General features: G+C 38.7%; 2 protein-coding genes across 4 annotated transcripts; both read right to left on the reverse strand.

Moving 5' to 3' along the window:
• Positions 1-234: 234 nt before the first annotated feature.
• Positions 235-7,633, reverse strand: mtmr2 (myotubularin related protein 2). Of its 3 annotated transcripts, none has more exons than XM_034114102.1 (16): positions 7,389-7,633; positions 5,494-5,596; positions 5,369-5,392; positions 5,176-5,236; positions 4,979-5,073; positions 4,787-4,891; positions 4,448-4,552; positions 4,281-4,364; positions 3,634-3,783; positions 3,350-3,538; positions 3,033-3,218; positions 2,741-2,947; positions 2,548-2,640; positions 2,359-2,472; positions 2,095-2,271; positions 235-1,514 (listed from the first exon to the last, which is right to left on the reverse strand). In XM_034114102.1, exons 1-16 carry the CDS (start codon positions 7,466-7,468, stop codon positions 1,353-1,355), a joined length of 1,935 nt encoding a protein of 644 aa, XP_033969993.1. In that variant the 5' UTR covers positions 7,469-7,633; the 3' UTR covers positions 235-1,352. The 3 variants fall into 3 exon arrangements, with proteins under 3 accessions (XP_033969993.1, XP_033969988.1, XP_033969997.1); XM_034114097.1 differs by having other exon boundaries at positions 5,176-5,239; XM_034114106.1 differs by having other exon boundaries at positions 5,176-5,239; positions 5,494-5,619.
• Positions 7,634-8,721: 1,088 nt separating this feature from the next.
• On the reverse strand, positions 8,722-11,166 carry cwc15 (CWC15 spliceosome associated protein homolog). Its single transcript, XM_034151694.1, has 7 exons — positions 11,068-11,166; positions 10,186-10,333; positions 9,895-10,007; positions 9,658-9,758; positions 9,467-9,577; positions 9,216-9,364; positions 8,722-9,113 (listed from the first exon to the last, which is right to left on the reverse strand). The coding sequence occupies exons 2-7, from the start codon at positions 10,320-10,322 to the stop codon at positions 8,984-8,986; spliced, it is 741 nt and encodes a 246-aa protein (XP_034007585.1). The 5' UTR covers positions 10,323-10,333; positions 11,068-11,166; the 3' UTR covers positions 8,722-8,983.
• Between the last annotated feature and the right edge of the window lie 2,232 nt (positions 11,167-13,398).

Raw genomic sequence — 13,398 nt, forward strand, 5'->3', positions numbered from 1 at the left:
CCTACATGATAAACTGTATAACAGCATGTAAAATATGTCTAAAAAGGAATTATTCAGCGAGTGTAATGAAGGTTAATGAATATGACATTTGTAAATAATAAAAAATGTAAGTACGTTTTATCTTAATTATGCATAACGTGCCTCAGTTATTGCTCATGTCGTTGGGGTTCTGCTATCATTTGAAACACTAAAAGATTAAAGGCAGGAAATAAACTGTGTTCACACATCACGCTATTGAAACAAATCATACTGACTCCTGTGTCCTTTGTTTATTGAAAGTATTTACATAAGCAGTGGAAAGGCTGACACTGTATTAGCCGTTTCACCAGTATTAGTTGACATTTTAAAAAACTGTGCTTTTCTCCTATCGCTCAATTAGACCAAGGCACAGATATTTAAAATAAAATTTGAAATAAACACCCAAGGCAAACTATTAGTTGTTACATATTCTGCTTCCTATAAAAAAACATTGGCTGCTACTAGTTTTTAAAAGAATATTAAGAAATGGATACACACTAACTTTTAACGTTAATTATTAACTGGACAAATTAACTGTTGCATATTCTGGTTAGCATATTCATATTGCATGGGAACATTTCTAATTAATTTGTGACATTAGACAGGCATACAAGTCTGGAAAGAAGGATAATAAATAACTAGTTAGAAAAATGAAACTTACAAAACATGAGATTAATACAAGACATAAGTCTATGTATTCATAAAAAAAACTGAGATATTTGGTCACAACAATCTAAAAGCACTGACTTCGGAAGACAATCTGCCAACTTATTTTAATGCTATGTATTTTTCTTAACATTAAAAGAAGCTAACAGCCCTTTAGCTACATTGTTGAATCTCACAGACCACTTAGTTTAAGTACTAGAACTCAAATGCAGTAATTTACATCTTCACAATTGCTTTTAAATCAATCTCTTAACATTTGCAGTGCAGAGGAATGAAGTGAGTGTTCCTATGAAGTGTATAAGGCATACATAATTCACCCGAGTAATATTTTAGTGTACTTCAGAAATGGTCCAACACTGATTGTAGGTGGGTCGATGAGCTAGACAGTACTCACTATTCTTATCACTAACATCTCGACTCTGGAGGCAGAGAACAATATGGCTGTGGTAAAAGCACTAAGAGACAGTCTCAGGTTGTAAGCAGACTCTATATTCCCCGTAAAATGTGCAAACACAAACAGACATTTGGTGGTAGTGTGTAACGTGGCGTTTCACCCAAAGAGCCAGTTTAGCACCCAGGTCCTTCATGGCGTGGCCTACAGATGACTACTGTCAGCTTCTCACAGCTAGTGTTTAGCTTCCGCGACCGTCATGAGGGTCACAGTTACGTCAAACAAAGGTCTGCACCGGTGTGATGGAGCGTGTGGGGGAGCCGGCACGTTCAGAGGAAGAGGCCGAGCGATTGGTCACCTCTCGCTGCAGGTCGTCCACTCTCTTCTGCAGCTCCGCACGCTTCGCCAGCAGCTCCTTGTAGCGCTGATGAACAGGTTCCTGGTAACAACAAATAGGTTGACCTGTAAATCTCAAGTTCAAACACTTCAGTGAAGCATGTATGAAATGCAAACAATTTTCTTTGAAATCTAAAGGGGGGACAACCTGGTAAATAATGTAAAGATTTAACAAATAAATTCCACTTGGAAACTTCAGCAGATTACTTACATTAAGTTATGTTTTAGGTTTATTCCATGTTTTTAGGAATAGAAACTCTGCTCTATAAATCAGGCTATTCATGATATATGAATGAACCCCTCTGCAGTCTGTGAAGTGGAGATTTCTGGAGTATTACAAAAACAAAACTTATTTGAGGCTTCAAAGATATGTATTGTAAGTGGATTATTCAATGGACAATATGTTATGATTCATTATGCTGGTTTGGATGAATTTGGTACATTCTACACATGCAAATAAAGACTGAGTGAAATAAACTGTTAAATGTATATTTTGGAGGTTTTCTTTCCACTAGTCTGAAAGTTAAAAAGCAAAACACCCTAAATCTCAAAATTGACCAGTGCATAAAAAGAAACTATGTTTTGGCCCAATGTATCTGGCCTTAAAAAGCCTATTGCCATACCTGAGGCCTCATGCGAGGGTTCCAGCGGATGTAGTAGCCAACCCAAAGCTCCAGGTGACGTAAGCTGACTACAGGAAACAGCACATGGTTGGTATAGTTCACATACAAGGGATTGGTGAAGTCCTCCAGCTGGCTGTTGATGTAGGACCACAACGACACTGTCCTCTTGGGAATCTCCTGTAAAATAAAAAGGGGAGGTTGACATGACGTTGGATGCAACTCAGACCTCCAACAAAGCTTTGAGGGAAAAAAATATGCTCTTACCTCTTTCAGCCTCTGCTGTTCGCTGTTGCACAAGAATGTCCCAAACAGGCAGCTGTACAGGTGATCCAGGATGGTCACCAGGAAGTTTTCGTTGAACTCGAAGGCAGCAGGAAACTAAAATAAAAACAGCTTCTTTAGTGTCTTTGAAAGACCGTGTTGATCTGAAGATCAGCTCCATTTATTGCTTACCTGGCGAGTCAATTGCCAGACACAGTCGATGAACTGAATGAAAACAGGTGAGCGGTCTGCGTCGGTGTGGTTCTTATCGCCGTGACCAACACGCTAAAAGAAGAACAAAGGGTAATCAGTGATGCAACTGATAAAGCAACCAAGCACATGTATCTTTACCAAACGTCAAAATAGTGTGAGAAAAAGTGTTTACCAGCTGGAAGCGGTGACCGAAGCTCAGCCACTCTTTCTCCAGCAGCACCTCGAAGCCGCGGATGGTGCGGTAGTGAGCATCCAGCATGAGCATGGCCAGGGAGGTGAGCTGGCCCGTGCGATCCCAGCCGTCGCTGCAATGCACCACCACTGAAGTTTTCCCAGACTCCACCTTGTCTGCAATACGCAGGGCTCCTGCTAGGATCAACTAAAAACACATGCACAACAGATTGGTTGTTATTCTCCTTAAGTTGAGAGGAGATCCGGTATATAACACCAAGTCTTTCTCTCACCTTGATGTGCTCAAGCCAATGAGTGGACTCCAGATTGGAGAGCCAATGGGAATCCTCGATGTTGGGGTAGACCACGTCCTTCAGCTTGCGTAGGGACTCTCTCATCACATGGATGTTGTGAATATCCAAGAACACCAGCTCAGCATTTTGATACGCATCTTCACTTTCATAACCACCGCCTTTCATCTGAAGAAGAAAATTACAAACAAGGGAAGACATTTAGCAAGCAGACCCTGAGTTTCTTTACATATAGAGATGCACTTATTGCTATTTTTTTGGCTGATTCCGATTTTGGCTGATTTTCAGTATAAATATACCTTGTTGGCAGCAGCGTTGACACTGGGCCTGGCATCGAAGATGAACAGTTTATGGGACTGAGCATTAGCATCCATGATGGCCTGAAGGTATTTCTCATCCTCTTTGCTGCGCTTCCCGTTTACTCCCACCATGGGCTGACTGCAGCGCGTCACTGTGGCCTGGCTCTCCGGATGGATCCATGACAACACCTGCACACAGAGTATAACAGAATGTTACCAAAGACAGTCAGACCAATATGATGAGGAGAGGATAGGTAGGTTCATGCTGAAGAAAGGTCACTCACAGGTATCCTTCCCTTGGCTCGGAAGGCAGCTACTCTCTTCAGCTCTTCGTCTGGTATGTTCACAGGCACCGCCAGGGTTGATGGGTAGGTGTCACAAACCTCGTAGTGGTCATTGACTTTTGTTACCCTCCAGCTTTCATTTGGTATACCCTTTAAAAACACACAAGGTACCAATTTAATCAAAACAGACAAAGAACTAATGTAATAAACCGTCTGGAATTTTTAAGTGGGGTTGAATGTGTTACTTATTTACATTCAGTTTATTACCTACAGTAGATGTCGGACAGACCTTGCTGATATGGAACTAAAGCCGCTATCTTTGCTTACTAGGCCCTATTTTTCGTTTTGGGGTTTCCCCTTTCCTGTAGTGTGTTGTCGCGCTTCTATGGCTAGCGCTCCAACACAGTGTACGGGAAAGGCTAAGGGGCGGGTCATCTCTAAGCGGTTGACCGATAACAACAGAGCTGGACAGCTAATCAATCAGAGCAGACTGGGCTCTGGTTTCAGACAGAGGGGAAAATAGGTTCTGCAGCACAGGCAGTATGAGATAAATAAACAATGGAACAATTACTTCATACCTCCCTAATTTAAACATTCCCAACAATCTAATTAAGATATGCCGGTCGAACCATGTTGTTTTTAAATACCTGTCTTTTGTATTCTGAGACAGCGTCATACACCTTCCATCCGTTTTCAGGAAACACTTGGCCATATTCATAGGCAAAGATTTGCTGTGGAGAGAGGGAGAGGTGTTCAGTCAGCAGACAAAGCTGATGAACAGTGACAGAGACACCAAGGCTTAAAAATCACTCACCAGCCCGTTGGAAACAGGAAACGCAAATTTCACCAGCACTTCGAAAATGGACTTCCTCAGTGTGTCCTCCAGTTGTTTGTGAACAAATCGCAGATTACGCATATCCTGCAGATAGGCAGAGCAGCAGGTCATGGACATACTCAGAGGTCTATAGTTGTATATAAATGTAAATATGATTTCATAGCAGTAAAGCATCTTTGCTATGCTATTGTAGAAATATAGTATGTTCATAGACTGACTAATTCTTAAAAAATATGATTTCAGATTCGTTATGCCTGTGCACTGTTCCATCTACTGAGTTGCCATATAAAGCAGGTTTAGTTTCCACATCCTACTCACCTTGCATACTAGCCCGTATGACACGTCGCCGCGACTAGAGGCACTTCCAATCTTTTCCACACGACTCACCACCCCAAGGGGCAGGTCCAACACAAATGATGGCTCCTAGAAACAAACTACACATTAACAAAAACTGTACGTTTTTTGGAGCAATTTATACTGCTTTTTAAATGTTTTATTCAAGAAGCATACCCTGTCCATGCATCTGAAGAAAACTCTGTAGTTGGTTACTGTCACCGTCCCCCTCATTGCTCCGATGAAAGGACAGACGTAGGTGACATCTTGGGCTACAAAAAAAAAAAAAAAAAAATGATGTTTATAGACAAGCACAACACATATAGGAAAAAACGAATTTGCCTTTAATGCGTGAATGCAAAGAGAGCACATACCCATGTCATGAACAGTTTCATTTGGAAGTAACTGTGGCTCTTTGTCTGAATCTCTAGGCACCTGCTTAAAAGATAAGATACATATTATACCTAAAGGAGAAGCACTCTCTTAACCTGAACATATTAAAACTAGCTACGGAATTATTATTATTCAGACTGCTTCGTCTAGTTTGTAATTCACAAGAAGGCGTACCTTGGCAGCAGTTTTTGGCTTGACCTGAAGAATGCAGAAAAGAGGAGAGTCATGCTTTGGACATTATTATGAGTAAATAAAAAAAAATCAGCATTGTGTAAGTGACATTTGTGCATGTAACTGACCCTGAGCTCTGGGGAGAGCTCTGTAGGAGTGGCCCCAGAGTCACAAGACATGGCATTGGCTGCTTTGGCCTGGGCAGAGCGGTCAGACCGAGAGGTGGACGTGCTGTGGAGAGATAACAGGACAAACTATAAAAAATAAATACAACTTGTCTGAGTAAAATGTAACTACAGCCATGTTATTCTCATTGTACTTATGCTGAAACCGTTATTTGATTACATATTAGCCACCTAACAAAAATGATTGCTGAGTATAAGCCGAGTAGCAACTTTAGAACAGCGAGAGTGAATTTACTCAATAAGAAGAATTTTAGGTACTTACTCCATTTTCTGTTACTTATACTCCAAAACACCTCAAAGGCAAATATTGTTCATTTTACTTTACTACATCTAAAGCATATACTTAAAAGGTAGGGTAGGTAAGTTTGAGAAACCGGCTCGAGATACACTTTTTGTTATATTCCATGGAATGCTCTTAACATCCCGATAGCAATGAATATCTTAAGTGCTTTGACAAAAAATCCATAAAAAAATGTCATCTGTGGAAGCCGTAGTACTGTAAAAAGCACGACCAATCATTTTAGCCGGCCCGGCTAAAATAACTGGATGGCCTACCTGCCTGTCAGCCTTCCATCTGTGCACAAACTTATCTCGTGCCCTCATTGGTCATGTGCGCGTTCGTGTGTGTTGGAGGAGGGGCTCTATAAGGAAGTGGCAGATTTTCTCCGGTTGTGTATTTTCAAATTCTAGCGATCTCGAGCCGGTTTCTCAAACTTACCTACCCTACCTTTAAATAATATAAAATATAATTAACAAGTAAATGGTGTAATATTATTGAATAAAATAAGACATTATCAATTCAAAATGTGAGTGATGTTCACATTAATAATAATCAAATGTTCTGATTCTGAAATGGGCCATTCTGCATAACGACAACTTTTACTTTTGGTACTGGGACCTATCATGCAAAATACACTTTTGTACGTCTTTCATACATGAATATGTGTCCCCGGTGTTCCAGGGAACTCACCAAGTGTCAGCAAACACAACCCTCTCTATTTTCCTCCATACCCAAATCTCTAAAAAAGGGGCTGCAACGGATCTGATAAAAACTGATCCAGATTTGAACACTGTCCTGACGTCAGACCCGTAGACAGCAAACAGCACATAGAGCGAAATGAGGCATGGCTAAAATGCATGATCTGTTTGGTATTTTGAAAACAGAAACGTATAAATATACCTTATATAGGTATGGCCCTACAATATATCATTTAAATATAGCATGATAGGTCCACTTTAAGTAGCCTATGTTGTAATGCTCGTACTTTCACTTATGCAGGACTTTCACTTAAAACTGAGTATTGCTATACTGTTGTTTTGCTACTTTTAATCAAGTAAAAGATCTGCATACATCCTCCACCTCTTCTTTAGGATTTTTAACTGTAAAGCATACTGAGGAAGTATGAATGAAGAACCTTGAAGGCATCATCGTGGGCTCGTTTTTCACATGTTTTAAAACCAAAACTATTTACTGAATAATTATATTACAATTAATGGGTGGCATTACTCTGGAATCTGATTTATTTCGATTGACATTTGCTTACATTTTCCCTCCTACATTATAAAAGATTGTTGGACCTTTTCATATAAGGGATAATGGCCGATAATGACAGGCTAGTTAAATGGTGCCCAACTGTCAACATCGGGTCGTTTCATGGCAGTTTGTTAATCGCATAATGCATTATTTGTGGTTTAACGGACGCTTCTGAAGTTTTAGTAAAATAACATTAGTATTAGACATGTCAAGTCACGTTACAACACTGAAATACACAGCTGTCTTTTTGTTTTAAAAACTTTTAGCTAGCTTAAAAGCGGCGTGTTGTGGTGCGTTTAGCTACCTGGACAATGAATCAACACTTGGCTGTCGGGACGAGGAGCGCTTCGAGCCCAGGCTGTCGATGCTGCCGCTCTTCTCCATGTTCTCCTGCTTCAAGCGTTAGGATATCTGGTGCTGTTGGCCCCGAATAATGCTCTAAAGATCCCCGTATACACTGAAGAATGTCTTTAAATCCCCCCTCGGAGTTCAGTAAATCCCCACCAACGAAAGGAAGCTGCCATGTTTTCCCAGCAGCCTCCCAAAGCCTGTCACAATGGAGCTTGTTGGAGCGGGCGCCCCCTGCCGGAGGGCTGCATGCGCTGTGGACCTTCTGATTTGATTCAGAAACATCTGGAACAGGCATTTGGTGGTAAATGCTTTTTAAAGAAATTCCAGGGATTTAAATGCATTTAAACCGCGGATAATATCAAATAATTATCGTTATAGTTGTATTCTCCTAACTGTTTTCGAGAAACACAACACGTACACACACATTGCGTTCCAAATGATCCATGTTGCAAAGAATCATTCATTCATTTTTTGGGTTCATTGCATCTACTTGCTGGAATACTGGTGTTTATTCTGCACATGGACCTAAATATATATCTCCTTTGCAATCAAACATTGAAGCTTGAATGTGAGCATTTAAGTGTTTAACATGTCTATCCCAACATTTTAACAATACATGATAGTATAATTAAAGTTAATTGTTCTTTTTAATCATATTCATGTTGGAACACAGGTTTTCATTCTACTATAGAATTAAGCTGGTAATTACATGTGTGTGATTATAGGCTGCAGTGAACATAAAATGTTTTTTTCACCAACTATCTAAACACTAGAACACTAGATTAAACTATAACCACTTTTTTTAAAGTAAGAGATTTAGAAATATCTTTCCAAAAATTATTTGTACATTTACTTCAAGTAGGGATGATATAAACAGTGCTTTACACAACTAGCCAAATGAAAATACAATTATAATTCTTATGTTTGCCTCATTACAAATAGGACAGAAAGCCTGAAATCAGAACTTGCACCCCAAATTAATTTCCTTTTAAATATCAAAATAATGCGACTCTACTTTGAAGAAAACTTAGAAGAATTTGATGAACTAATATCATTCAAATCTTTTTGCCTATTTAATTCCTTTATCTCCAAAGGTTCATTAAATTATGATTGCATAAAACCCATTCTGTTAACAGTTTTAAGTGTATTATCGTGCACAATAGGAAATTAAAACCCCACATTTCAGGAAAAAGGTAGAATACATATTTAAGGAACAATGCCCTTAAAAAGAGAATCCTCCAAAATGACATGGATTTCCTCTAATAAATTCCTGCAAGCCAACAGTCTTAAAGTTGATTGAAATGTTAATTTTATTTAAAAAGAAAAACCTACAGAAAGACATTTAACAGTTTCAACTTTTCATTTGCTTTATTCAAAGGATGTATCTTTCCCACTCATTTATATACAACATCTTACTTGTTGACTGTACAAATACTAATGCATTTGAATACAGAATGTATGTGAATGCCATTTGTCAATCTTGGGATTGAGGGAAAGGAGAGCGAAGTCTAAACAAAAGGTTAAAAAAAAAAAAAAAAACCCAAGTCTTTACTTTACATATTTCTCCATAAATTTCTTGTGGAACTCAGAGCGCAGTGTGTCATTGATAAAGCGTTTCTCCTTCCTTGCTTCGTCAACTCCTTTGGCGCAGTTCTTGAACACAACGTCATCATCCCACCTAAAAATATATTAACACATTCATTTGAGTGGATTATAAGTGGAAAGTGAAGAGAACATTTTTCTTTATACATAAAACTCATGATGTGTCTTTATGCCATACCTTCTCTTGACTCTGAATGTAGTCTGAGTCGGGGCGACCTGCTGTTGCTGTTGCTGCAGCTGCTGCTGCCCGGCCAAATTGATCAATGGATTGCCACTCAATATATTCTCCATGCGAATTCTCTCCTCCTCTGCCTTTTGCTCCCGCTCCTAAAATGGGAAAAGAAACAACGTCACTCAATGACAGCACATTTGCCTCATCTCAAACAGAAATGGTGTCTTCACTGTGCTGTGCAGTGGTTCAAACTTTACTTTGCGTTCTTGCTCTTCAGCCCGTTCCTTCTTGATCTTCTCCAGTTCTGCCAGAAGCGCTGCAGTGTCATCGTCATCGCTGTCCTCCTCAGAGTCCTCGTCCTCATCGTCCTATAAATAACCAGGCATCACTGATGAGGGAGTTCTAATCCCCAAAAAGTGTGATTAAATATTGCAGGGCATGCTCTTACATCGGTGAGAGGGTCGTCAGCATCAAGGTTGGCTGCTGGGATCTGATCTAGTCTGGGCCTCTTTGAGGATGATGACGAAGATGATGATGATGTGGTGTGCTCTGGAAAATTAGGGTCAATGCAGTATATCAATTATTGGTTTAATGGGTATATACGTTACATAACATGAGTAACTTGCATAGGAATAAAGAATAGAAGACATGTTAAAAAACATTAAGTCTCGGCAGAAATACCAACCTCTTGGTCCTCTCTCTCGGGTCTTTTCACGTGCAACTACACGCTCCCTTTCCTCCAGCTCCCTGCGGAAGTCACGGGCACGCACCTCTTCCTGGTTATCCTGGGTAGGTTGTCTGAGAATGGGAAAACACATTTGTTATATTTCCAGCAAATGTCCTCCTTCAGAGTGAGCAGATAGAAAGTGAAGTAGGAAGAGTTCAGCAACAAACATACTGGATAATAATCAGCGGTTGACTGAGTGAAACACCGATAACATAAAAAAATCATTCTACGCATGTTTGAAATACTGACCTGTATTTGATCTTGGTGTGACCCGGGAGATCTCGACTGGAATACTGCTTGGACAGGGCACTTAAATCCCCTCCACCTTCTCCCTTACCTCGCCCTCCTCTTGCCGGCTCAAATGTTGGTCTTGCAGCTGTAGTCATCTTTAATAGATCTGCAGAGAGGAGAACAAAGATTACATTAACATGTTTATCCAAAGCAACTTACATCATTGAGATACAAACTAAGAAGAACAGATACAAACCAACTAAAAACCAAGTGATGTTCAGAACAGTACACACCCAAGACCTGAGCACATTTAAATAGAGAGGGATCGCTAGAAACATGAAGCTCCTGACATGAATATCAAGCTGACTTGTCAATATTGAAGCAGCAGCTCCCTCATTTGAATTTAACAACATATGTTACACTACCCTACGTCTAAGTCTGTTTACTTCCTAAAAATCAAATATGCACAAAGTGTCTGCAGGGGATACATTTCAGGTGGTATGGTTGTGCGTAGCTTTAGTTATTTCGTCTAACATTAAATTGAAGAAGCACATCCAACTACAAGCTAAGCAATGTATTGCCAGTAGGCGTTTTGCTCATCAGACCTTTAAATAACGTAATACTTATCTTACTGTATAAGAGACATCTGCCGTCTTTTATAAGGCAAATAAAGGTTTGCTAATTATTGCTAAAGAACAGAAGCTAGCGAGTTTTCCACTACGGCTAACAAGTTGCTAGCATGCTAACCTGGACCAACAACGATGAATAATAAGAAACCAATGCTAATTTGTTTAACCTGTCTATTGTGAACACTCAAAAATGAAAAGTTTCATAAAGTAATTTCACTAAAACTCATTTTAAGGGTATTTTAGAAATGGATTTTAGAGAAATAATACTTACGGAGCTGCTACCGCACGAGAAAAACCGAAACAACGCGTGTCGTCACTTCCTGTAGAAACCCGGAAAAGATGCATTCATAAACCCTCGGAAATTTAACAACACTCTGAACCCTTCGTGCTAAAGGATTTTCATATATTTGAATATAGTGATCTTGTTGATTCCCACATTTCCGTTATGATGATTAGTGAATTGAGCTCTTACTAATATACTAAATAACTATTCTACGGTATATTCAATTTGATCATCTCTATATTTGCTTGTAAGAACAAGTAAAGTGCCTTAATTTTCCTTATTAATTATTGTGCAATGTTGTATTGGGGAAGGTAGGGGGGGGGGGGAGTGTCAAATAGTAATATGGATGCTTTGAAAGTATTGGAATCTGAATTAAATGTAATCATAACACAAACTTGAAAATCTGCCAATAAGGGTTAACAATGAACAAGCAAAAAATGCGTAAGAAAAAGGAGAAGAGTAATACAGATTTTCAAAGATAAGATTCACTTTATTGATCCCAATTGGGAAATATTTCAGCAGCATGTAAACATTAGGGGTCGAGAGAAGCAAATGTATATATATTTTTTTTACAAATTTGAACGGACACTGATTTAAATTGTTGATAAATTATTACATTTTCAGGCCAGTGGAGACGTCTCAAGATGAGGTCTAATATCAGATTTTTTGTGTCAATTTCCAAAAACTAACATGTAATAATGACAGCGTACACAGCCGAACCACAAAATGGCCCAAAGAAACAAGGTCATTAATCTGTCAACCTTAACTTTGCTGTCGCCAGGGGCTGATTTGTTTTACAGATCACACACACATACTTAAATGCAATACGTTAAGGAACAACTTGTGACATCTTGTGACACATTTGTACAATTCTTTCAACTCCAAACAGGAAACACATTCCTCTGTGCATATTTCTGAAGAGTTACTTTTAAATGCAAACTCTTCCACTGTTGAAATTCAAATATACTGCACACATTATTTTACATTTCCTTATTATTTTTTATTTTTTACATTTTTTATAACAGTTCTTAATTTGCTCTTATTTTACAACTCAATTCCTCCTTCAGTGTTTATGTTTGCATCATTGTACACCAAAGCAAAATCCTTGTGTGTGTAAATGTACATAGCAATAAACCTGATTCTGGAATATAATAAGACAAACTCTAAATATTTAAATTGTAATTCTGCAGGGTACGACAGATTCAACAGTAAAATAATACTTAGTTCTTTCTCCTCTTTTCACCTTTTCATTTTGAATGTAAATGGCATGCAATTGAATAATATTATGAAAAGGCCATTTTCAGCAGTACGTCAACCAACCATGTATTTTCTGTACAGTATGTACTATACTGTCTTTGTTATGGCTTTGAGTGCATTCGTCTTGTTTTGGTAACGTGCTGTAGGAATGCTTTACTGAAGTTGTTGGCTGAGGTTCAAAGAGGCAAACCTACAGAGGAGGTTCTGCTGGATTCCTAAAAAATGATACGTTTTTAGGTTCAAATGCAAATGTTCACACGAGACCCAGAAATGTTTCTACATGCTGACATGCTCCTAAAAAAAGCTGCGAGTATGTTTGTGTGTGTGCGTGTTTGTGTTTAAGAGCTGAATAATATGTGCAATATCGTTTTGAATATTCATTTGATTCAGGGCATGTTTATGGAACATTACCCAAAGGATAAAAAGTATTTTGTCATTTTGTCATGCAGATCCTTTTGACTCCAGGTTCTGTTGAGTTTCTTAAATTACATTAAAAAAACAGCTGAAACATCTCTCTACAGACACAGTAATTCATTTAGTTATTTAACATGGCAAATACAGCAATACATCTATATTGTTATTGTGCATTGATTTATGGGAATGTGTTTGGCAGCTCTTTAGCAGTGTGCAACATCAAAGTAGTGTCAGTTTAAAATGGGCATGTAAATAAGTAGTAGTAAATAAAAGCAGAACAAATAACAAAAAAGGCTGAGGTTAACTTTCTCGATGAGCCAGTTTGAGTTTCACTGGAGCAGATCCAGATGTTTTGCACTGGATTTCTCAGATACTGTAAAGGAGTAGATAACATTCTTAGTAGTATGAAATCAGGTCTTTCTTGATTCCTAGACAGCCCTACTCTGTAACTGCATGTTTGTGAAGGAATACTTTTCTTTGGAGCCAAGAGGGAAACCACACTAAAATGACTCAAAATGTTTCCTTACCTTATTGTCATATGAGGTAAGAGAAGCAGTCATTGGCAGTGAACATCTTGGATACAAATATATGAAATGGAATTTCAAAATGAGAATCTAAGACCCAAAATAGTGCAGGACTCAAATATTA

The sequence above is a fragment of the Trematomus bernacchii genome, unplaced genomic scaffold, assembly GCF_902827165.1.
Source record: "Trematomus bernacchii unplaced genomic scaffold, fTreBer1.1, whole genome shotgun sequence".
In the NCBI taxonomy this organism is placed as follows: Eukaryota; Metazoa; Chordata; class Actinopteri; order Perciformes; family Nototheniidae; genus Trematomus; species Trematomus bernacchii.